At 38.8% G+C, this 23,525-nt stretch overlaps 1 protein-coding gene across 1 annotated transcript in view; it reads right to left on the bottom strand.

Moving 5' to 3' along the window:
* The window catches only part of LOC101650333 (N-deacetylase and N-sulfotransferase 4), a 356,545-nt gene that overhangs the window by 160,926 nt on the left and 172,094 nt on the right, over positions 1–23,525 (bottom strand). The window contains exons 4-5 of the mRNA XM_004703471.2: positions 11,519–11,704; positions 2,820–2,948 (exon numbers count right to left, since the gene is read on the bottom strand). Coding sequence (XP_004703528.1) covers positions 2,820–2,948; positions 11,519–11,704 — 315 coding nt within the window. The remainder of the gene's footprint in view (positions 1–2,819; positions 2,949–11,518; positions 11,705–23,525) is intronic.

Here is a 23,525-nt window from a genome sequence, read left to right as displayed (position 1 = left end):
ACCTCACACATTTTGGAAACATTCTAAGCCTGAATTCAGATTTCATTCCACTGTGGACCCTCTAGCACTGCTGGGTACACTGCGTATGTTCTGCTCCGGTTTCTCTTTTTGACCCATGCATCCTGTTTTGAGGTTAGTTTTAATGCACAATAACCAAGAAAACAAGCCATTGAATAAAAGAAACCTCCTGAAAGTATCTCTTCCACTGCTCTGTTTGCAATGAAAATAAATTTGTGTTGTGATGACAGAATTTAAAACAGAGGTTAGCATCATTGATTGTTGTTTCATTAATTCACCAGTGTTACCGATGGAAATACCAGAGAGTAAGTAGTCCTCTGTCTTATTTAAGAGGCCCACTGCAAGGCTCTGACTAAACTGTAAATGAGATTATTGCTATTAGTGGCTATGAAGTTGGAACTCAAAAAATATATTTAAAAACAGAGATATAACCATATCTTTAATCACAAGTAATCAGAGAAATAATAGAATAAAAGCAATTAAACTTGGGGCCAAGAGACTTAAGGAAGGCAATATTCATTTTTTCTTATCCCAATTTCTAGGGAAGACTTGGGGCCAGGATTGGAGCCACAGAATGAAAAGTAAAAGATTCCCTTGCCTCTGCTAAGATCAAATATTCAATTAGTGAGGGAAGGGTAAACAGAGAGGTTCCCTCTTCATTTGCTTTTGCTAGCATTCACGTGCCTTATTTCATTATTGTTAGAATGTCCTTGGTACCTTGTAAGTGTCGAGTTTATAATATATACACAAAAGTAGAATATTTCAGATTTATGTACAGTGCAAATACCTTTGAGGCACATGGATAATTGTTCAGGCAGCTTGTTTTACAAGAAGGGAAGCAAGTTATGAGAAATGAAGTTTTTGTTCAGCATCATTCAATCTACTTATTTATTCTAGTGCCATCCTAACCAAACGATCTGTATGCTGGACAGATAATCAGAGGAGCTGGATTCTATGAAGATGGTGGTGGAATAGGGTTGGAGCAAAGTTTATTAACAATCTATGAAATGCAGATGACACAGTTTTGCTTGATGGAAACAAGGAAGCCTTGAGGCACGTGCTGATGAAGACCAAGGATTGCAGCCTTCTGTCTGGATTACAACTCAAAGTCCTTACAATTCAACCAACAAGTAACATGGTGATAAATGGAGAAAGTGTGAAGTTGTCAAGGATTTTGTCTTATGGAAACAGCAGTCAAGAGATCCAAAGATGGGTTCCAATAGGGAAGTTTGCTACACAAGGCCTCTTTAGAGTATGGAAATGCAAGGATATTATTATGAGGACTATGGTAGGCTTTACCCAAGCCATGGTATTTTCAATTGTCTTAAATGCATAGGAAGGTAGGACATTGAGTAAGGAAGACAGAAGAGGAATCAATCTGAATTGTTTATCAATTAATTGCATTTGAATTGTGGTGCTAGAGAAGAATGTTACAAGTAGCATGGACTGCCAGCAGGACAAAGAAGTCTGTCTGGGATGAAGTAAGGCCTAAGTGCTCCTGAGAGGCAAGGATGGAAAGATTTTGTCTTATGTGCTTTGGACATGCTATCAGAAGGGACCAGTCCCTGCATAAGAAGATCAAGCATGGTAACATGGAGGGGCAGCCAAAAAGGAGGCCCTCGAGCCGACGTGTTGATCCAGTGGCTGCCACAATAGGCTTAGGCACAAGGACAATTGTGAGGATGGCATAAGACAGGACAGTATTTCCTTATCTTGTGCATAGTGTTGCTATTGGTTAAACCAACTGGATGGCGCCTAGCAATATCAACACAACAGGCTTTGGCTTTGTATTGAATATCCATGTATTTTGAGATGATGTTTGAAAAATGACTATGCATAGCTTTAAACATTTTATCCCCACATTTTAATCCTTCCCAAACATATATATATATATATATATATATATATATGATTAAATGCCATGTTTAAATTATCTAAAATCATTCATTTGACCTGGAACTTCAATACTTGCAACTTAGGTTTGTTTTATTTTCACCATGATTATTTTTCTCTGTGTAACAAAATGTATTATATTACATGAGGTAGGCATATTTATCAGACAAACTTTTATGGTTTCTGAGTGCACTGCGTGTAAATACAGAGATTTTTCCTTAGAATTGAGAAATACAATTTTTATTGGAGAAAAAACAGAAAGCTAAAATAATTCCCCAATAGTTAATGTTAATATACTTTCCATGATGATATACTTTTATAAAATGTACACATATGTATGCCAAAAGTAATATAGCCCATTTCAAAAGAATTTGATTAATATCTGAAATAATAAAAGGAAAAAACTTCATATTTAAATAATTTTCATGCCAATTAAAATTATTTTACATTATTTTTTAAGGATCTAAATTCAGTCTTGTATACCAACTAAAATATAGCCAAACAATTTTAATATACCTTTTCATTGGATTTATTTCTATTTACTAATATCTGTGCTAGAAGACAACTCAACTTAGGAACACCACAGTAACATTGGTACAATTGTCAATTTTCATTTTTGGCTAAAGAGCTATAAATTAATATGCACTTACTAAATACAGGAATACAAGTCAACATTAAATGTTAAATTTGATTGCCATATTCAACATATGCTTAACATATTTGTTTTTATTGATTCTGCATCATAAGGAAAGTAAATAATTTGGAGACACGGCATTCTTTTTCCACAGTAGTTGTAGTATTTACCATATATTCTCGTGGAAGAACGGGTTGACATTCAATTATAAACAAACGAATCATATGCTTTAAAGTTCAGGTGTAATTATATGAAACATAAAGAGAATACATACTGGGTTCAGAAGGATGGTGAGGAAAAGTTCGCCTCCTCTGATGCTTTTATCCAGTTCTTGGGGCCCTCCTGGGTACTCTTTATAGAAAATAGTGTGAGTAAACAACCCACAGGTCTGCCGCGGGAGAACCTGAGGGAGCGAGGAAAAAAATCAGCACATTGACATGAAATAATTGAAAATGTTACCATTATCTGTTGGCCTTAGAATGCAAATGATTCTTTGTCAAGATAATGTGAGATTGTCAAAAGAAAAGCTCTAGTCCCAAAGATCCTTTGCATCCCAGCATCAGGTGGAGGCCTGGATACAGTTCAGCGGCCATGGGCTCCATTCCAACTCCTAGAACTTGCTGTGGCTGTGCTAGTCTGGCAGACTAGAGAGCCAAATGCAGAGGCGTGTGTGTGTGTAGAACAGAGCTTTATAGAAAGAGCAATTGTACATTAAGAAAGCATCCCAGCCCGGTCCAGATCAGGTCCATAAGTCCGATATTAGCCCATATGTCCAATACCAATCTATAAATTCCTCTTCAGACTCACTCAATACATGCAATGAAATCCAAATGCAGGAAGATCACAGGCCAGTGGGTGGGAGGTCTTGTGGATTCAGTAGCAGAGGAAGCATCTCAGCACTGGCAGGGCCTCTCCACGTGGCTCCTTCTGCTCCAGAGCTCTAGCTTAGCTCCACCTGTCTTGTCCGCAGGAATGTCTTCCAGGGAGTGAGCATGTGTCCCATCTCCAGTGAACTATTTATCTCTTTAGCACCTCCAAATGAGGTCATCAAGCTGTGACCTAATTGACAGGCTAAATTCCACCCCTTCACTCTTAAGTCTCAAATTTACAACAGATTATGTAACTACCACAATAGGACAGGATGGAACTGCTCCTGTTAGTTCCAGAGCCTGTCAGTCTTTAAAGGAGTAGAGAGCCTTCTTAGTATATGAGGGGGTACCAAAAAAACTCAGATTTCTTTTTCAAAACTATGTACTTAAAATTTATACAAACAACCTTCTCACCTAAAAAGTACTCTACATTACACTTATTTGTCAAATCTGCAATTCCAATCTTGGAAATATTTTTCAAACTCATCTGTTTGGATGGCTGACAGGACCTCCCTCATTTTTTCATTCACCTCTTCTATGTCTTTAAATCACTGTCCTTTCATGTCTCTCTTCATTTGCAGAAACAAAAATATGTCTCACAGAGCGAGGTCAGGTGAGTAAGGTGCGTGGGGCAAGAGAGGCATGTGGTGTTTTTCCAAAAGGAGAATACTGAGATGACTGTGTGAGCAGGTGAATTGTCTTGGTGGCAAAACCAGATCCCTGTCTACCTCAAATAAGGCCTTTTTTGTTGCACACCATTATGCTATCTTTTAACAACCTATAAATAGAAAACTTGATTAACAATCTGACCTGGTAGAATAAATTCCAAATGCACTATCCCCCTCACATTAGAAAAAAAAAAAAGATCATCATCTTGATCGTTGATTTCACTTAATGAGCTTTTGGGGCAGCAAAATGAAAATGGCATCTTCCACTGGCTTGACTGATGTTTGCTTTTGGGGTCTTAAGAATATAAATAACACTATGTCTCCTCACTAGTATTGATCTTGGGGAAAAAATCTGGGTTTCTTCCAAACTGTTATTTCAAAGCACGGCATGTTTCCACTTGTTGTTCTTTTTCCTGGTTAATCAGAAGCTGAGGCACACTGGCACACCAAGCTGTGAGGATGACGTCCCTGCAAGGAACTGCTCAGGCACAGGTAGGACTGTAGGACCCACAAAAGCTCTAGATATGATATCCCTTCGCTGGCATGTACCATGGCAGAGGGCAATACTGGGGACACACAGCAGGGAGTGAATCTGGTCTTACCACCCCCACAGCAGGGCAAACCAAGAAGGGAACATAACAGATCAAAAACAGGAGCAAAATGAAGCCACAAAACCCTTGAGGAGACCCCCAAATAAACTTCAGGCTAGGAGGGGCAGTTCGCAGAACCCCCAGGACCAGTGAAAGATAGTCATAAAGGTCAGCAGACAGATCTGGAATTATGTATGCTTTTTCGTGTTGAGGGTGGGGTGCTAGTTTTTTTTTTCTTGTATTCTTCTTCTTGTATTAAATCTTTTGTTTTCTTTTTTGGTTTGTTTCCTTTATTGTTATTTTGCCTGGGATGCAAGCCCGAGGCAAAACAAGGGGACTGGCAGTGTCAGAGGGACTTGCAGGAGGAGGAGGCAGGGGTAGGGGTGGGGAATAGAAGCAGAGAGCAAGCAACACCATAGACAGAGGAGCAACATGGGGATTAAACCAACAATGTGGAGGACAGACAGCTTCTGGTGGTTTGGAGCAGCAGTTGGAGCAATCTGGATGAGGGGAATTCCTAAGAAGCAGAAGAAGGGCGAGCATGATGGTGGGGCAGGAGGAAGATAAAAGGAAACAGAGGAATAATCTAGGAAGCAAAGCTGTGGATAGAGGTATAAGCATAGATGTGTACATATGTAAATATATCCATTCATAAAAATCGAGGTATTGGCATGGGTACATATATTTATATGGCAATACATTGAGGAAGTGGATGGACTTCGGGCCTCTGGTCATGGCTTCTCTCAATGCAAGAACAATTTGTTCTAACAACCTGGCATTCAGTGATGCTCACCCTCCCAATAGGATAGCTGAAGACTAAATGGGTGTGTAAGCAAATATGGTGAAGAAAGATGATGGTACCCAGTTGTCAAAAGATATAGCATCTGGCGTCTTAAAAGCTTGAAGTTAAAAAACAGTCATTAATCAGAGAAACAACAAGCCCACATGGAAGAAACACACTATCTTGTGCAATCATGAGGTGTTGACAGAATCAGGTAATGGGACCCAGAAGACTCAAAACAAACAAAATAAAACATATTGTTGAGAATGAGGGGGTTCAGAGCAGAGACCCCCAAACCCATTGTAGACCATAGTAAATATCCTTACAGAAGGACCACAAGGAAGGGATATGTCAACCAGCATGCAATATAGCACCAGTGAAACACACAATATTCCTCCAGTTCTTTGAGGCTTCCTCACCCCCTGCTGTCATGACCCCAGTCCTGACTTTCAGTTCTGGCTAGAGCTGAGCATTTACACATTTACATTACAATAAAACACACAAAATCCAGTCAGAAAAACCCTTCAGGAATAGAAATTGGAGTAGATAGCAGCAGGGGGAAAGTTGTGGGAGGAGGAAAGGAAGGGAGGAAGGGGGAACAGATCACAAGGATCAATGCATAATCCAGTCCTCCCCTTCCCCCCAGCGAGGCCCTCCACCCCTCATCCCAGGGGAAAGAATGACAGAAACGGGGGTGAAGGATGACAGCAGTTGGTTTAAGATATGACAAAATAATAATATATAATTTATCAAGGGGTCACGTGTGAGGGGGCGGTAAAAGAAGAGCTGATACCAAGAGCTCCAATAGAAAGTAATGTTTTGAAAATGATGATGGTAACATATGTACAAATATCCTTGATACGATTGACATAGGGAATGTTATAAGAGCTGTTAAGAACCCCCAATGAAATGATTTAAAAAAAATGCTGAACCGAGCTCCAAGATAGTCCAGATAACTTCCCTATCTCTTAATGGTCCCTGGACATTTTCATCCATTCGGAAAGTTGACGAACATTCAGCATTAGGTTTGTCCTCAATCAACATTTCACCAATTTTGAGATGTAAGCTGTGTTCAACATCACAGCAGTATCTGGGGCATTTTTCCTGAACAGGAAACAAATTTCACAGCCTCATGCTGCCTTCTTAAGTCAGCCATCACACACACAAAAAAGAGATTTGAGTGAAACTGCTTTTACGTAAAATTCACTGTGATCAAAGAGGACCGTCCCAGGTGATGCCATTAGTTGCACTAACTCAAAACAAGTTGCTGCATGCTTGTCTAGCAAGACAAAGGTGTACTATGAAGCTCCACCCAGCGAATCTTTTTTCCATTTTTTTTGCAGGGTAGCCCTTAGTATATATTTATAATTTAATAATTATTATTAGTTTATATTGAGTTAGTTTCTAACTCAATGACTGGTAACAATATTAATAACAAGAAGGCTAATTGATTTTATTTATTTGCCAATCATTGAACATTTCTCAACTGTTGGGTTAGATTTAAGAAATTGATTGAAACTGTCTAACACTAAAAGGGAAAATAATGCTAGCACATACCCTTAACCATAGCTGTTACTTAATATTCATAAGTTGTAAAATATAATTATTCGATTGTTGGTAGGTAGTAGAAGATGTAAAGGTCCCATATTCAAAAGAAGTTATTGATAATTGAAATAATGGTATTCAAGCCTACAGAAGCTCAGGGGTTATAAAAATAACTACATGTTTTTGAGCAATAATGCACAGTGGAACTAAGGGGTCTGATTTTCATGTGATGTCCAGTTTTCATTGGTCTTTCTAGTTCATCTTAGTCTGTTCAGCACCATGACAAACAAGCAAACTTCTACTGACAGGTGCTTTGCCCAGGAGGCACTGACTAGAAACAAATACTATATATCCTACATAAAACACAAGAATTCTACTATGGAACTTCTATGGCTCATTAAAACAAAACAAAACCAAACCCTAGGGTTAATTTTCTAAATTCAGAAACAGCTATTCCCGAAAGTTGTATATTTCTGATCACTTTTGTTGTTAGGTGCTGTCAAATTGGCTCTCACTCCAAGTGTCTCCGTGTGCAACTAAACACTGCCTGGCCAAGTGCAAGCCTCACCGTCATTACTACACTTGAGTTCATACTGCAGCCACTGGGTCAATTCAACTCATCGAGGGTCTTCCACATTTCAGCGATCCTCTATGAAGCACTATATCCTTGTCGTGAGTCTGTTCCCATATGATCACATGTTCAAAGAACTTGAGATGAAATTTTGCCATCCTTGTTTCTAAGGAGTATTCTGGCTGTATTTCCTCCTACATATATTTGTTAATTTTCTGGAAGTCCATGATATAGTCAACATTATTTCACAAGACCATAACTCAACTATATCAATCATTTGGCCTTTCCTATTCATTTCCCCAGATTTCCCGTGCATCGGAGGCAATTTAAAATACCACAGCTTGAATTAGGGGTATCATAGTCCTCAAAGTGATACTTTTTTTATATTTTGACACTAAAGAATTGCAAAAGATTTGTCCAATGCAATACATCTCTTGTCTCATTGACCACAGCTTTCATGGGCATCAATTGAGGCTTCAATAAAATAAAATCCTGACAACTTCAGTATTTTCTCCATTTATCATGCCACTAAGTCATTAATTTCTTTGTTTTCAAAATACACTCTTGTTTTGTACTCAAGTATTGGGGTTAAATTAATCAGTTTAAATATTCCCACCTAATACATCAACTCTTCCTTTTCTTTATTATTTTTGATATTCACTACACTCAATTCAATTTTTATCACTCTGGTAGTTAAATAATTTAAAACAGCAGTCAACAAATCAAATGTATTGAATTTGGACACATTTGCTACAAAAATTCTATAAAGTTTTTAAGAACAAAACATCACTTTGAAATCTAAGGTGTACCTGATGAAAACCATGGTCTTTTAAATCAAGTCAAATACATGTGAAAATTAGATGGTGAAGAGGAAGACGGAAGAAGAACTGATGTGTTTAAATTAAGGTGTTGACAAAGAATATTGAATGCACCATGGGCCGTCAGAAGACAAATCTGTCTTGGAAGAAGTCTAGCCGGATTGCTCTTTAGAAGTGAGGATGATAAGAGTGATATACTTTGGACAAGGTATCTGGGGGATAAGAGTGATATACTTTGGACAAGGTATCAGGGGACCTGTTCCTGGAAAACGCCAGAATAATCCTTGAAGTAGTGGTCAGTGTAAAAGGGGAAGACAGTTACAGAAATGGATTGACACAGGGACTGCAACAATGAGCTCAAACACAACACAGTTTGAGGACCTTATAGGATTGGGGAGTGCTTCATTCTGTTGCACATAGAGTTGCTAGGAGTCTGAATAGACTTGATGTTCTCTTACAACAAAGTCAAACCACTGAATGATTGCTCAGAGCACGTAATGTGGCTAATTCTGTTTTAAATCTAAATGTTGACCGGAGAAGGAAAAGTAAGCAATCTTACCCCAAAAGTTTATTTTGAGTAATATATTATATAGAATGCAATGAGAAACTTATTTCAAGGGCAAAGAGTAGCTATAATTATTCTTATTCTTTGCTTAATTTGTCATAATAATTGGTTTGTAGGCCATCCAAGGTAAATTAACACATTTGTTTTGGTTAAAAGGAATGTTTTACTTTTAAAATATATGATTTTTCTCAATCAGGTAGGTGACAAGGTATTCTTGACGCTGCTGTTGTTAGGTGCCATCAAGTCAGCTTCAATTCACAGCAATCCTATGTAGGACAGAATGCAATGCTGCACTGTCCTGAGCCCTGCTCTCAATTCTTCCTCTGGCTGAGCCCGATAATGCAGCCACTGTGTCAATCCACCTAGTCTATGGTTGCCTCTTCACTTTAATCCACCTCGTCTTCGGTTGACTCTTCACTTTACCAGACATGATGTCCTTCTCCAGGGACTGGTCTCTCCTGACAAAGTATGTAAGACAAAATCTTGCCATCTTTGCCTCCAAGGAGTCCTCTGGCCTTGTTTCTTCCAGTACAGATTGGTTTGTCATTTTAACAGTCCATGATACTTTCAGTATTCTTCTCCAGCACCACAGTTCAAAAGCATCTATTCTTTTTCAGTCTTCCTTGTTCAAGGTCAACTTTCACATGCAGATGATGCAATAAAGAATACCATGTCTTGGGTTAGGCGCACATCAGTCCTCAAAGCTACATCCTTGCTTTTTATTACACTAAAGAGGTCTTATGGAGCACATTTATCTAATGCATTGTGTCGTTTGATATCTTGACTGCTATTCCCATGTGCTACTGCTACTCCCTTGACTGCCACTGCCCTGGACAGAGGAACTCCATGGTTTGAAAATATAAATACTACAATATCACTGGGACGGAGGTGGCAGGCAGAAATGATGAGAGACAAAGCTGTTCATTGTAAATGTTTTGATGACCTATAAATGGTAGAATACAATTTTTGAATCCTATAGTTTGTCAAATAATTAATCTGAAAATTATCTATATACATATATTTATATGTATGCATGTGTGTATCCACAATTAACACTAAGCAAACAGCAGTCAGGAAATTAAATGAGGTATTTCATTAGGCTAATCAGCCACAAAATTTCTCTTTAAAGTGTTAAAAAACCCAGTTGTCACTCTGAAGGTTAAAGTGGACATGATCCAAGCCATGATATTTTCCATTGCTTCATACATACATAAAAACTGGACAATGAACAGGAGGATTCAAAAGGAACTGATTCCTCTGTATTATGCTATTGGCAAATAATATATTAAATATATGACATGCTTCCAGGAGAATGAGAAAGTCTGTGTTGAAACAGCTGCAGCCAAAATGTACGTTAGAAGGGAGAATGGCAAGTCTTGGTCCAAAATATTATGGGTGATCTGAGAGGTGGGACCTCTCCCTGGAGAGGAATCTCATGCTACATAAAGTTGAGATTCAGAAAAAAAGGGAGACGAATTCCAAGGAACTATTTTTTCTGTCCAGGGGGTCACCGTGAGTCACAAACAACTCAATAGTACCTAACAACAATAATGTGTGATATGTATGCAATCTCTATTTAAATAAATCTATCTATAGCTATCGATCTATCACAGTTTATCTTTAATTTTAGTAAGGCAATTACAAGAACAGTCTGAATAATGGGTTGGGAAGTTATCAGCTTTTGAAGAAGAGCATTTGTAGACCTTTCATGTGACCTACATCCCTGAGGAGGAGGACATGATGTATGGCATTCGAAGTGGGGGTGGATGGTTCAAGGCCAACGCTTGTATGTTGACTAAATAGTATTTGTTATTTTAGCAACTAACTGTCAACTCCATAGACAATGCACTTGGCTTTAGTCTCATTTTTAAAAGCGGTTCTATTATTCTAACCTTAGATGATTCTTTTGTCAACAGTTCTGCACTTTCTTTGCTTTGCGCAGGCAAAGGAAAGTAAAAAAGGATGAAAGAAAGTAGAAGCTGAAACATTCTTGAATGTCTAAAATCCAAAATAAAATGCCTATTACCTTAGTTTGATTCTGTTTGTCAAAAATATAGTAAGTGAAAATTAAATATAAAGAAAAACAAACCCTTTGTGTTGAGAAGATTCCAATTTACAGATCACATGGCTTACTGTGGCTATGAGAAGTTTATTACTAAAGCAGAGTACCTCATTTTCTCCATGGAAACATCTACCTTTTGGTTAGCTGTCTAACATTCAACCCATTGTGCCGTAAAGGTTCCCTTCCTGGAAAACACCCAGTAAAACCAACAAAATAAGTGGACCCCAAGGCACAGTCAGGAGAAAAAGAAAATCACAAGACAACAGAGATGGAGATCTATATTAAATTCATTTCCAATATTTTGGGGCTGGTCTTGGACTCTCAATATTGACTCTAGTACTTGAGAAACAAGCCTACGAGTAGATAATATGCTAGTGGGTCATCAGTCACCACTGTAGTCTGTTAAGAATTCTAATACAGATATAAAAAGGCCTGAAGGCATATCCTTAGAAATAATGGGACTCTATCTTCATTAAACATGGGGATGTGCCGCTATAAGCTTACCATGATGCTATTGTGAATGAATCCTTTTCTGTACCGTGCAGGCTTCAAATGTGGATACTCTTCAGTGCTGGTGACCTGAATATCCCAGACCTTCTTCCACGCTGCATAAAGTTGAATATGAACTGGGTAGACCCCTGAGTGATGTGGTGCCACTGCATAGCCCATGTTGATTGGGATTCCATGCTCCTGTAAGAAAGTCGGAACATGTGATTATATGTCACATGATATAATCAATTCAACTCAGTTTTTTTTCCTCCAAAAAATTTTTTCTGTTGTTGTTAGGTGACATCACATCAGCTCCAGCCCACAGAGACCTTTTCACAACAGAATGAAACACTGTCTAGTCCTGAACCATCTTCACAACTGCACCTACGCCTGAGCCCGTTATTGCAGCAGCTGTGTCCACCCATCCTCTGGAGGGCCTTCCTCTTTATTGCTGCCCCCCCACTTGACCAGCATGATGCCCTGCGCCAGGAACTGGTCCCTCCTGATAACATGTCTAATGTCTGTGGGGTCTTGCCACCCTGACCCCCAAGGAGCACTTTTGCTGTACACCAAAACAGCAAGATAGATCCTTTTTCTTTCAGCAGTTTACAATTTAAAAGGACTATGATGTTTGAAACAAGTAATAATTAATCTGGGCAAGTCAAATATAAATGACATTAATTCTGAATTTTGAATACAGAGACTTTGGAGTAAAGCAGATCATTTTGGTGAATATTCCTTAAATATGAGCATGCATTAAAAATGATATCACTGGAGCCAAGTGTTCAAAATGGAAAGAACAGTAGGTTTGCACTTGTGTCTCTGTACTGCTGTATGCACATGTGTGAGCAATGAGGAATACTCTCTGGTCCTGGATAGTATCAGGAAACGATTAGCCATCAGCTCCAACTGGAAAGCTGAGGGATTGTGGTGCAGTGAAATTACTTGGGGATGAATGACTGGGCTGGGGGCATGTCTGACATCCTCCAGCTTCCGTAAAGAAGGGGGAGACTCCAACCCCAGACCAGCCCAAGGCTGACTGTCACAAGACAGAGGTCAAACCTGCCTTCGCTGTCTATCCCTCTCGTGGTACTTTGCTTCTCTGCTGGCTTTCATAATTTGCTGCAATGGCGATATGTAAATCATAGCAACACCCATGTTTATGGACTTTATTAGGTATGGTCGCAGATTACAAATGGACTTTTTGCTCAAAGTGCCTCTTCTTTTTTGTTTGTTTTTAAATAGTTTGATTGAAGTATAATTAACACATCACACAATTCAGTAATTGAATATATTAAGAAGGGTTTGGATTCATCACAAGAATGCACGTTGGAACATTTTCGTCACTTCCTGCAACCATTGCTGTGGACTCCCCATCCTCCCCCTCCCCTTCCATCCCAGGTAATTAGTAATCATGTTGCTGTTGTTATAGGTCCACCCATCCTGACTTCCTTATACAGAAAAACTTAAACAAAATGGACAAGAAAACATGTAAGAACCCAGCAACAATGATAACTAAAACAGGAAAGCCTCAATTGAAAAAAAAAAAAACAACCCAAAATTAAGAAACCAAAATAAATTCAAAATGGATCAAAAGAGAGATATAACAACAAGGTTCTGTGATCCAGCCTAACTGCAGCTGCTAAACTCCACTTTATAATGCTCTTTATTTGATATTAAAGCTGTCTGCATTCCTAGACTCTGGCCAGTGGAGATAAACTGTGGACTCAATTCACATAGGGAACCTGCAAGTAGATTTTGTTCTTCTGCTATTATCCTTAACTTTCCACAAACTGGGTGCTTAGACTTTAAGCTTTGATACCATTCCCTCCTCCAAGTTTGGATTTTATTTTTTAGTACCTTTAGATCACAAGGCTGGTATGCTTCTGTGTGGACTTAGCTGCCTCCTTATTTAGATGCCTGCTAGTTTTGAGACAAGACTTTAGAAGAACCATAAAAGAGGTTTTACTTCACCACACTGTTATCGTTTTTCTAGTTACTGACTTCGTAACTTCCACCAAATGAGTGGGTGGAAGCATGCAAATAAGGAAGACCTAACTTGGAGATTGCTCAGTTTTCCAATTCCACTGAGTATAAAAGTGGGCCATCATAGCAGCAGGAACAAGAACCCAGTGACCACCAAGACAGAATGACCACCAGCAGAGAGTGTGTGAGATCCTTGCCTGATGCGGGAGAGAGCAGAGCCACTGGAAGCTACAGCACCTAGATGGCGAGCCAGCACAGAGGAGCAGAGCCAGGGACTTCTCAGCCCACAGAATGAGTAAGGCGGAGTGACTTACTACAGAATGCCGTCTTGCAGAGGAAGATGCCCTTTTGTACCTATCAGTCCTAAAGGAGTTTTGTAACACCTGCTGGATTAAGAGAAGTTAAGAGGCTGTATAGCGAATTCTACCTTGCAAGTCTGGCTAGACCAGAGGATGTACACTGGTACAGATAGGGACTGGAAACACAGGGAATCCAGGACAGATGATCCCTACAGGACCAGTGGTGTGAGTGGCGATACAGGAAGGGTAGAGGGAGAGTGGGTTAGAAAGGGGAAACTGATTACAAGGATCTACATGTGACCTCCTCCCTGGGGGACAGACAACAGAAAAGTGAGTGAAGGGAGATGTCGGACAGGGCAGGATATGACAAAATAATAATTTATAAATTATAGCGGGCTCATGAGGGAGGGGGTAATAGGGAGGGAGGGGAAAAATGAGGACCTGATGCCAGGGGCTTAAGAGGAGAGCAAATGTTTTGAGAATGACGAGGGCAATGAATGTACAAATGTGCTTTTCACAATTGATGTATGTATGGATTGTGATAAGAGTTGAATGAACCCCCAATAAAACGATTAAAAATAAAATAAATAATATAAAAAGAGGCTGCATAGCGAAGGGGGCTAAGGACCAGAGAGAGCGTTCTTTGACCAGAAAGGGAAATTCCTCATGGAATGGCTGAGAAGAGGAGCTTCTGTGGACAAGAGGAATGCATCCTTAGACTTTGATAATTCAGATTATTATAATCGATTAGCTTCCCTCATAAACCCTCACAGTAGTGAGCACTGTCTGTGAGTAGATTATGTCCATTGTGAAGGGTTATGGAACCCAGAAGAAATGGAGGCATGGTGGGTATCAGAGTGGCAGGAAGAAGAACAGAGAATGGAGCTCTTTCTTATCTTTACCTCAGCGGACTCTTCCCCAAGCAGATGTGTTGCTGGCTCCGCCTTCCTCTAGCTATTGTGCAACTGGAGGAAGTCAGACGTGGTCTCCACATCATTTCATCAGTGATTCAATTCTATTTAACAATTTACAAAATGAAATTCTCTGCGCAGGTGGAGCCATGATCTACTCTGTCTATAGGCAGACTGCTTTGCTGACCAGATGACAGAATGAACTAGCAGTAAAGAGAGAAATTAATCGTTTGTACATTGGGAAACTATTGCAATGGTGCAGATCCGAAGGGACAAGAGCACCTGAAATAGATGAGAGGTGGTCAGATCAAATGGTAGGAATATCTACAAGAGCCAGAGATGTGTGGGAAAGGAGAAATCAAGTCAAGGTTCCTTTAGTTTTGAATCTTTACCACTCAACTTTTTTTTTTTTATAAAACATCCACTTTACCATGGGAGGCTTACCTCTGGTAAACACTATAATTTAAAGGAAAACAAATAAAAATGTAAAAAAAGAGTATGGAAAAATAGTCAAAGTACGGCATTATATCACTGTCTATAAATTGACCTGCAGTTTTGTAATTCTGCTTTTTATAACTTTCTCTTTAAATGCTTATCTGCTTTATAAGAATTCCTTAAAGGACTCATCTCATCAATTGAGGTGATAAATTACATTGTATAGTCATATATGAAAGCTGATTGAATCAATAAACAGAGCACAAAAGTGTTGACAATTGCCATTTATATTTTCTATTACATGGCGCACAGCATAGGAAAAGCACTCAGTCTCCTTTAATAAGCAAGCTGTGAACGGATCACATATCTACGATGCCACACTCAGCTCAGATGAGCCATGCATGCTTTTTCAAGATTCATTGTTCTTTCTTTCATTGAATGACCCTCATTGTATAGCCAAATTCACCTCTCTTTCAGCAAGACTATGTGTTTTCTAACATCTATTACAATAAATGGCTCTATAGAAAGACAGAATTATGAAATCAATGCTGTAAAATGGACTCGATTCTTCTGCTACGCTCTAGGGAAGATTCATTTCTTGATATTTACAGTGGAAAAATACTTACTCTACGGGTTTATATTTCTAATACAAAGCAAGACTGGAAAAGTCCAATAACAATACAATTTGGAAGCTACCAGAGGGGACATACAACTGCTATTGCCCTGCTATGTCACCAGGAAACAATTATGTGCTGATACAAGGACTTAGTCCTCACTGGATAGGTCCATGCTGCCCAAGCAATCTCAGGATGAACTTTTGTTAACCCTGAAAACCAGTCCATATGAAGGTTTGGGGATGAGATGGCCCAACCTCCTCAGGAGAGAAATCTAGAGTTAATGGTATTCAAACCTTTCTTTCTGATAGACAGAATTTGTGTGACACACAGCATTAGAGAAGGAATTTTGATTCCCAGAGAAAGAAAAAGATTAAAAGAACCTACTATATTCTTATTACTCTCTAGAGTGAATCACACTGAGGTTTTGTGATAGACTCAACTTATCACTTGAAAAATGAAAAAATCAATAGTGTATGAACTAATTGTTTTTATTAATCCCGCTCATGGTTCTCATTTTCTATTGTTACACCATATCTTATTTTTAATCCCAGCATACCATGCGAAGTAAGCCTTTGGGGTGGGGGTGGGGGGTCCTAGAACCAAGGGATGAACAGTGAATCCAGTGAAAGGAATTGTGTTATCAAAAAACTATCTCTTCAGTTAAAAAAAGAAAAGACATTTCACTTTTGACAGGTAGTAAAATGCATTGTAGACGTTTTCATGAAAAACCAGAATGTAAAAAGCAATTGATTTGGAGAGTGGGAAGGAAGGGACAGTCCAAAGATTGTATTATATTTATTGATTTCTAGGAGCTCAGAGTTATGTGCATGATAGGTCATCCCATCACACTGACAATCAGAGCTCAATCAAAAGGGTAAATCACTCTAGATAATTATGAGTTTATACTTTTTCAATCTGACTCATAACACAGTGAAGAGTAATTCCCATGTCACTCTTTTCTGTTATCAACACACTTAATATCTAGGAACCTTTGTTCTTGCTGCCCAGGGCTGAAAACCCACGTTAGAAAGACTTCATCTTTTGTATAAGATCACAAACATTACAAAATTAGATAGCGTTTTCAATGTAAATACAGGAAGCACTTGCAGCCATAAAAACACAAAAACACACACACGTATGACAGAACAAGCAAATTCAAATATGGCTTTTATTATTTGTTAAAGCATCATTTCTCCCAAGATCTAAGAATTCTGTAACCTTATACTATGACATACCACAACTCATAGGGGAGTTTGACGTAATCTAATTTTTCAAGTTACCTGAAATTCCCTACCGGTTTGAGAATGAGATAGTATAGACATTTACAGATTATATGAAAGCAGGGTCATTGTTTTTCAACAATAAGAATAAAATGGAACATATCTAAAACTATCAGCAACTGAAGTTATATCACATTTATCTTCAATCATTAAATTTGATGAATCTCCTTTTAATTGCTTGTTGTTGTTGCTGGCAGTCATTTGATTCTGACCCATAATGACCGTACAGAATATAATAAACCAGTCAGCTTGATTTCCAGTGCTGTTCTGTTTCTGGAAACCGATTGCTACATTTTTCTCTTGTGGGATACTGGTGCTTTCTAACACCAAACGTTCAGTTACTAGCTGATTTTCCTACCCCCATTTTGGTACCTGGGATCCTCTGACATTGCTGAACACCTGACGTTTTGGGAAGATTTCATCTATATGGGTCCTGATGAGGCATTGGGCTGCTCACTGTAAGCCCAGCAGTCAAGACTTCCAGCTGTCCACGGGAGAACGGGAGGCAGGCTCAGAAACTCACAGGGACAGTGGGACCTTTGCGCCACAGGGTGGCCGTGGGTGGGCATTGACTTGATGGCAGTGCATTTGTTTGTTTGGTGGGTTTCATATCTAATTTATATTACTGTGAAAAGCTGTGTGACATTACCCAATGTGGAAGCTAACGTTCACAGATGCCAAATGGTTTGCTCATGTTATAAATCCTTTCAATTTAAACTTGTTGATTTTCCACTAAGTTTTCTCCACAGGACTCTTCCCTTCATGCCTGTAAAGAATTCTAGTTGCAAAGAGAAATTAGTTCGAATATACACTTCTGAACTGGATTCCCTTCATATCCCCTATGATTTGGAGAGCTTATAAAGTCTGCATAGCCATAAACTAAGGTTTCTGAAGCTAAGGTTTTTGGCACAAACCAAGTCGCACTGATTAGAAGCACTCAAAACAGCCATCAGAAGGCATTGATGAGGCAAAAGGATCAACTGTGGAATCTCTGTGACCCTGATTTTGGGCTGCAAGTTCTTGAAAATAAGGGGCTTCTGTCACTTGTATGGGGCAGCCGTGGCAAGCCATTGTTTCCACCAGAGCTCCAGTAGCAGTCTCACACATGGTAGCTCCCCTAGGGGCCCCCTTCTGTACATCTCTGCAAATCTTTGCAGAAATACAGCTTAGAATATGCTCTGTCAGCCCTTCTAAACTTTTTGGAAGTGCTTACATTTCTGAATAAAAACACTACTTACTTAAATTGCCTAACGTAGTTTCTGTTTTTAGCACAGAAACCTGACTGGTTCAGGCATTTTTTGCCCCTTTCTAGTAAATTTAGCACAAGTCCATGTGTTACATACACACCGTTAATGCGCTCAGCTACTAACCAAAAGGTTGGAGGTGAAGACACTTAAGACAGTGCCTGAAATAAAGGCCTGACAATTTGCCTCTGAAAAATCAGTCACTTGAAACCCAAAGAGCACCACTTTACTGATGAATTCGAAGCAAACTCAAAGACAACTGCCTTTCTTGGCTCCTCTTTTTTCCTCCCCCCAATACCATCCGTGCCCCCTTGAAAAATTATACATTAATATTATTTTCATATCTTACACTGTGTGCTGTCTTCCTTCACCCATGTTTCTGTTGTTCGTCCCCTCAGGGAGGAGGGGCCAGTTACCAGTTATATGTCGATCACTGTACTTGGTTCCCCTTTTCTCCTGCTTTCCCACCACCTTCCCTCTACACTCATGGTATTGCTATTCCCAGTACTGTTCCTGAGGGGTTCATCTGTCCTGGATTCTGTGCATTAAGAGCTCTTATCTGGATCACTGTACATGCTCTGTTCTAGCTGAATTTGTAAGATGAAACTGGGTCATGATGGGGGGGGGGGGCAGATTAAAGAACTAGAGGAATGTGGTTTCATAGGTGCTATACTGCACCATGGCAGATTCATCCCTTCCTTGTGTCCTTTCTGTGAGGGGTTGTCCAATTATCTACAGATGGGCTTTGGGTCTCCACTCTGACCCTTCTAGTTCACATCGATATCATTGTTTGTTTTGGGTCTTCTCATGCCTGATACCTGATACTGTCAATACCTCATGATCACACAGGCTGGTGTGCTTCTTCCATGTGAGTTTTTTGTTTCCCTATTAAGTAGTCTCCTGTTTAACATCAAGCCTCAGATGCTTTATCTTTTAATAGCTGGGCACTATCAGCTTTCTTCACCACATTTGCTTATGCACCCTTTTTGTCTTCAGTGATTGTGTCGGGCAGGTGAGCATCACAGAATGCCAGGTTACTGGAACAAGGTATTCTTGAATTGAGGGAGGACTTGAGTAGAGACCCAATGTCCATCTGAGGCCTGCAACCTTCAATGTCTTTGCGCATTTTATAAGTAACTGGGTAAATGCTACTGTACTGTATAATAAATCAAGTTATTTAGGAGGATTTAATAAAAATGGAATATAGATAATTACATCTTAAGCTTCAGATGCTTACCCAAATTAAAAAAAAATCATAAGCATGAGACCGATGATGGTAACCTGATGACTTCTTTATACACCCAAACAATGATCAAATGCAGCTTAAAATCAGAGATAAAGTATTGATATTTTCATGAATGATCTTTCTTTATTTTTCAAATAGCAATTAATAAGTGAGTTCTTTCAAACTAATAATATTTCATACAAGTAATCAGCTTTATAAAATACTGAAAGGAATATATTAATGGTTATTGTGGAAAAGATAATTATCTATAATCAGTCTTTCATTTGAGTAGCATTTACATATTTGACTCTACTAAGGATAAGCTTATCAAATAGTAATATTAGATCTTATTTACATACATACTAAAAGTAAAATTTTATATTTAATAATATGTCCTAGGAACCAAAAATTGCAACTATCAGACTTCCCCTTCTATGCCACCCACCACACTATTGTCATTCCAGAATCTGGTTGCCATTTTTATTTCCTCCACCACTTAAAGTGTAAGGATTTTACACAGTATTGGGATTTTTCTGGATCATACCAGTTCAGCAAAGATGCTGCCTAAATTTTTGTTGAGTTTGGGGAACCAATTATTCAAGTGACACTTGTCATCAGGATTCTCTCTGAGGTGGGTGGCTGAGCAGCTGCTCAATGTAGAGATGACCAATCTATATTCCTTGCTCTTTTTCATTTTCATCTGTGCAACAGCGTATTCTAAGCACTCATAGCAATGTTCATTCCTTTCATTGGTATAAAAAATTAGATAGAACTATGAGGGATACCCCGCCCAAAATCAGAATTACACTGGGATGAGTGGAACTTTCATAGTACACATTTTTTCCCACTAGGCAAGCATTGAGCTACTCGCTCTGGGTTAGTGCACCCAGTGGCATCACCTAGGAAGGTTCTCTCTGGTCACAGTGCATTTTTTGTAAAAGCACTTTCGTTCAAACTACTTTTTTTTGTGATGGTCGATTTAAGAGAACAGCTTGCTGATGTGAAATTTTGCTTCCTGCTCTGGAAAAAGTGTCCCAGAAACTGTTGTGATGTTGAAAACAGCTTACAAGGACAGTACTATGGGAAAAACTCAAGCGTATGAGTGGATTTTTTCTTTCAAAAAAGGTGAAATGTCAATTGATGACAAACCTCATTCTGGACATTTGTCAACTTCCAGAACCAACAAAAATGTTGACTCATAGTGCATTTGGAGTTCATTCCACCAGGTCAGACTGCCAATCAAACTTTCTATTTATAGGTTCTGAAAAGATGGCATAACATCATGCAACAAAAAAGGCCTGATTTGTGACAGACGGGGGACTGGTTTGGGCACCAAAACAAAGCACCTGCTCACACAGCCATCTCAGTGTGGCAGTTTTGGGGCAAAAAACAGCATGCCTCTCTTGCCCCACACACCTTACTCACTTGCTCTCACCCCCTGCTACTTCATTTTGCTTCAGTGAATGCAGACAGACATGAAAGGACAATGATTTGACTACATAGAAGAGCTGAAGAAATAAACAAGGGTGATTGTATTGGTCTGGGTAGACTAGAGAAACAAATTCATAAACACCCATATGTATATAATAGAGAGCTTTATATACAAGAACAATTGAGTTTCGAGAAAACATCGCAGTCCAGTCCAGATCACATCCATAAGTCCTATATTAGCCCATATGTGTGATACCAATCTATAAAGTCCTCTTCAGACTCACAAAACACATGTAATGATGCCCAACGTCAGATGATCATAGGCCATTGGGTGGGAAGTCTTGTGGATCCCTTGGCAATGTAAACATCTCAGCGTTGGTTGGGGTCTCCACAAGGTTTCTCCCGCTCAGGATACAAGCATATTTCCATGTGTCTTGTCAGTAAAGTGTCTCCCAGGGAGTCAACAGAGAGAAAAGTGTCTCCTGCCTCTTAGGAGGAAAATAAAGGAGTTCCCAGAATTCTCAGGAGAAAGCCATGCCCACACAGAGGCCTCATTGGTTATATCTTGATTGACAGGCCAGACTCCACTCCATTCACTCTTAATCCTCTCACTTTGACACCAGGTTATGTAACTACCACAGTATTGCTGCCAGCCATCCAAAGAGATGAATTTGAAAAATGTTTGCAAGAATTGAATCATGGATTGACAAATGGATTAAGTGTAATGGAGAGTACTTCGAAGCTGATAAGGTTGTTTTGTAAAAAAAGTTAAATATTTAGACTTGAAAAAAAAATTCCTTTTTATTTTGTACCCCCTCATAGGTTTGTAATATTTATTCATCTCATAAAATGCATTATACACTTGATTAGATACACTTTTATTCCCTGTGTTTGTTACTTCAGTAGAAAAAAATGTAACATAAATAGAACATTGCCAAACAACCAGAGGGTGGCATGCTTTCATTCTCTCCAGCTTTGTATTATGCCCCAAATTCCCAGGAGATATTATGACTGAACTTTGAAATTTCCAAAAGTGTTCAAAGAGCTAAAAAATATTGTCAGAACAATTGCTGTAAGTTCAGCAGAAGCAGAAAGAAAAATAATATGTTCACAGAAGAAAATTTCAACTGTTTCTAATATATCAAGCACAATGTCTCTTGTCTAATTTGCCTACTTCTAAAGAATAGGGATTTTACTCCACTGAAAAATTGTTAAGGATAATCACACAGCCGATGATGCTCAGATAAAAACGAAGACATTTGCAAGTGAGGACTCCAATCAAGAGACAGTATGGTAATATATTAAATATTGTTTCTTAAAACAATCTCCCTTTGTGTGTCTTTGTTTTGTTGTTTTTCTTACTTAAGCATAACTGTATGAAATAAAAAACTATCTTTGTATACATATATAACTTTAAATTGTCATGAGGGCAGCAAACTAGTTGTTAAATTATTTGAATCCAACCACTGATTTTACACCCACTTCTGTAATGACTATTCTTAGAATATCACTTGAGAGTGTTACTGTACCTTACCTCCACGTTTGTAAGTTGTTCTTTATTAAATCCTCTGTAAATTATCTCTTCTTACAAATAGGTCTTATAGATAATGTGAGCATTGGGTGCAAATTCTGATGGTATCATATAATGTAGATAACATAAAGAAGGATGAGTGATTCTCTTGAAAAGCCAATGCAATGACTGCTTTTAATGAACTCAGCACATTACTACCACCATTCACTGCAGAATTTCATCATGAAAATATTCATATCATAAATAACTACATTAATTTACAGGTTTCACATGTCCAGGTAAAAACATGAAAGGCATTATCCATTTTCTTTTGCTATATTTATTTGTGGCTAGTAGCTAATAGATACTTTGCAGAATCTCTGATGTACCTCAGAGAGCTGAGGATGGGGCAAGAGAAGACAAAATAAGACTTTGAAGAATTAAGTTCATGAACAAACAGAACAATCTCTAGAGCTACCACTAATAGCTCTACAGAAACTTCACATTTGGTCAAGGTATCCTTACACAGAGAAGGAAGAACCAGACATGTTTGCCCTGTGATCATGACCATGACCATATATTTGAACTAGGGACATGCACACTTGTGCAATCAGCCCATATTGTATTAGCTTATCAGTCTTAACAGAACACCTGGTACATTATTGGTGCTTAATAATCATTTTAAGGGATATAATCATTAAAATACTACTAAATGCTGTATGTATATAATAAATAAATTTAAAGGGACAGGAAAACAAACCAGTGACCGGATACATTAATGTCTTTTTGGTAACGAGATAACGCACTAAACAACACCCTATTGAGTTTTAAGTATTGATTCACCCGCCTACATATACAACTTCTGGAGAGTGATACTGGTCTTAAAGAGAAGAGGTCTCATTATTTTTCCTTTTAATAAGGGCCTGAAATCATATTGTCAACTCTGAAAATGATCCTAGAATCACTGATTTTCCACTGTTTGGGGGACTGAGTTTGTCTTCGAGTTTCACAAGTGATAAAAGCAATGGCTGTGTGACCCCGGAAATTGGCTGGGTCATTTCTGACACTCTTTGGACTGCAGCCT

This window comes from Echinops telfairi, unplaced genomic scaffold (assembly GCF_000313985.2).
Source record: "Echinops telfairi isolate 266 unplaced genomic scaffold, ASM31398v2 ScPeMD7_7468;HRSCAF=8506_0, whole genome shotgun sequence".
Taxonomy (NCBI): Eukaryota; Metazoa; Chordata; class Mammalia; order Afrosoricida; family Tenrecidae; genus Echinops; species Echinops telfairi.
This window is presented reverse-complemented; position numbering and strand designations above follow the sequence as displayed.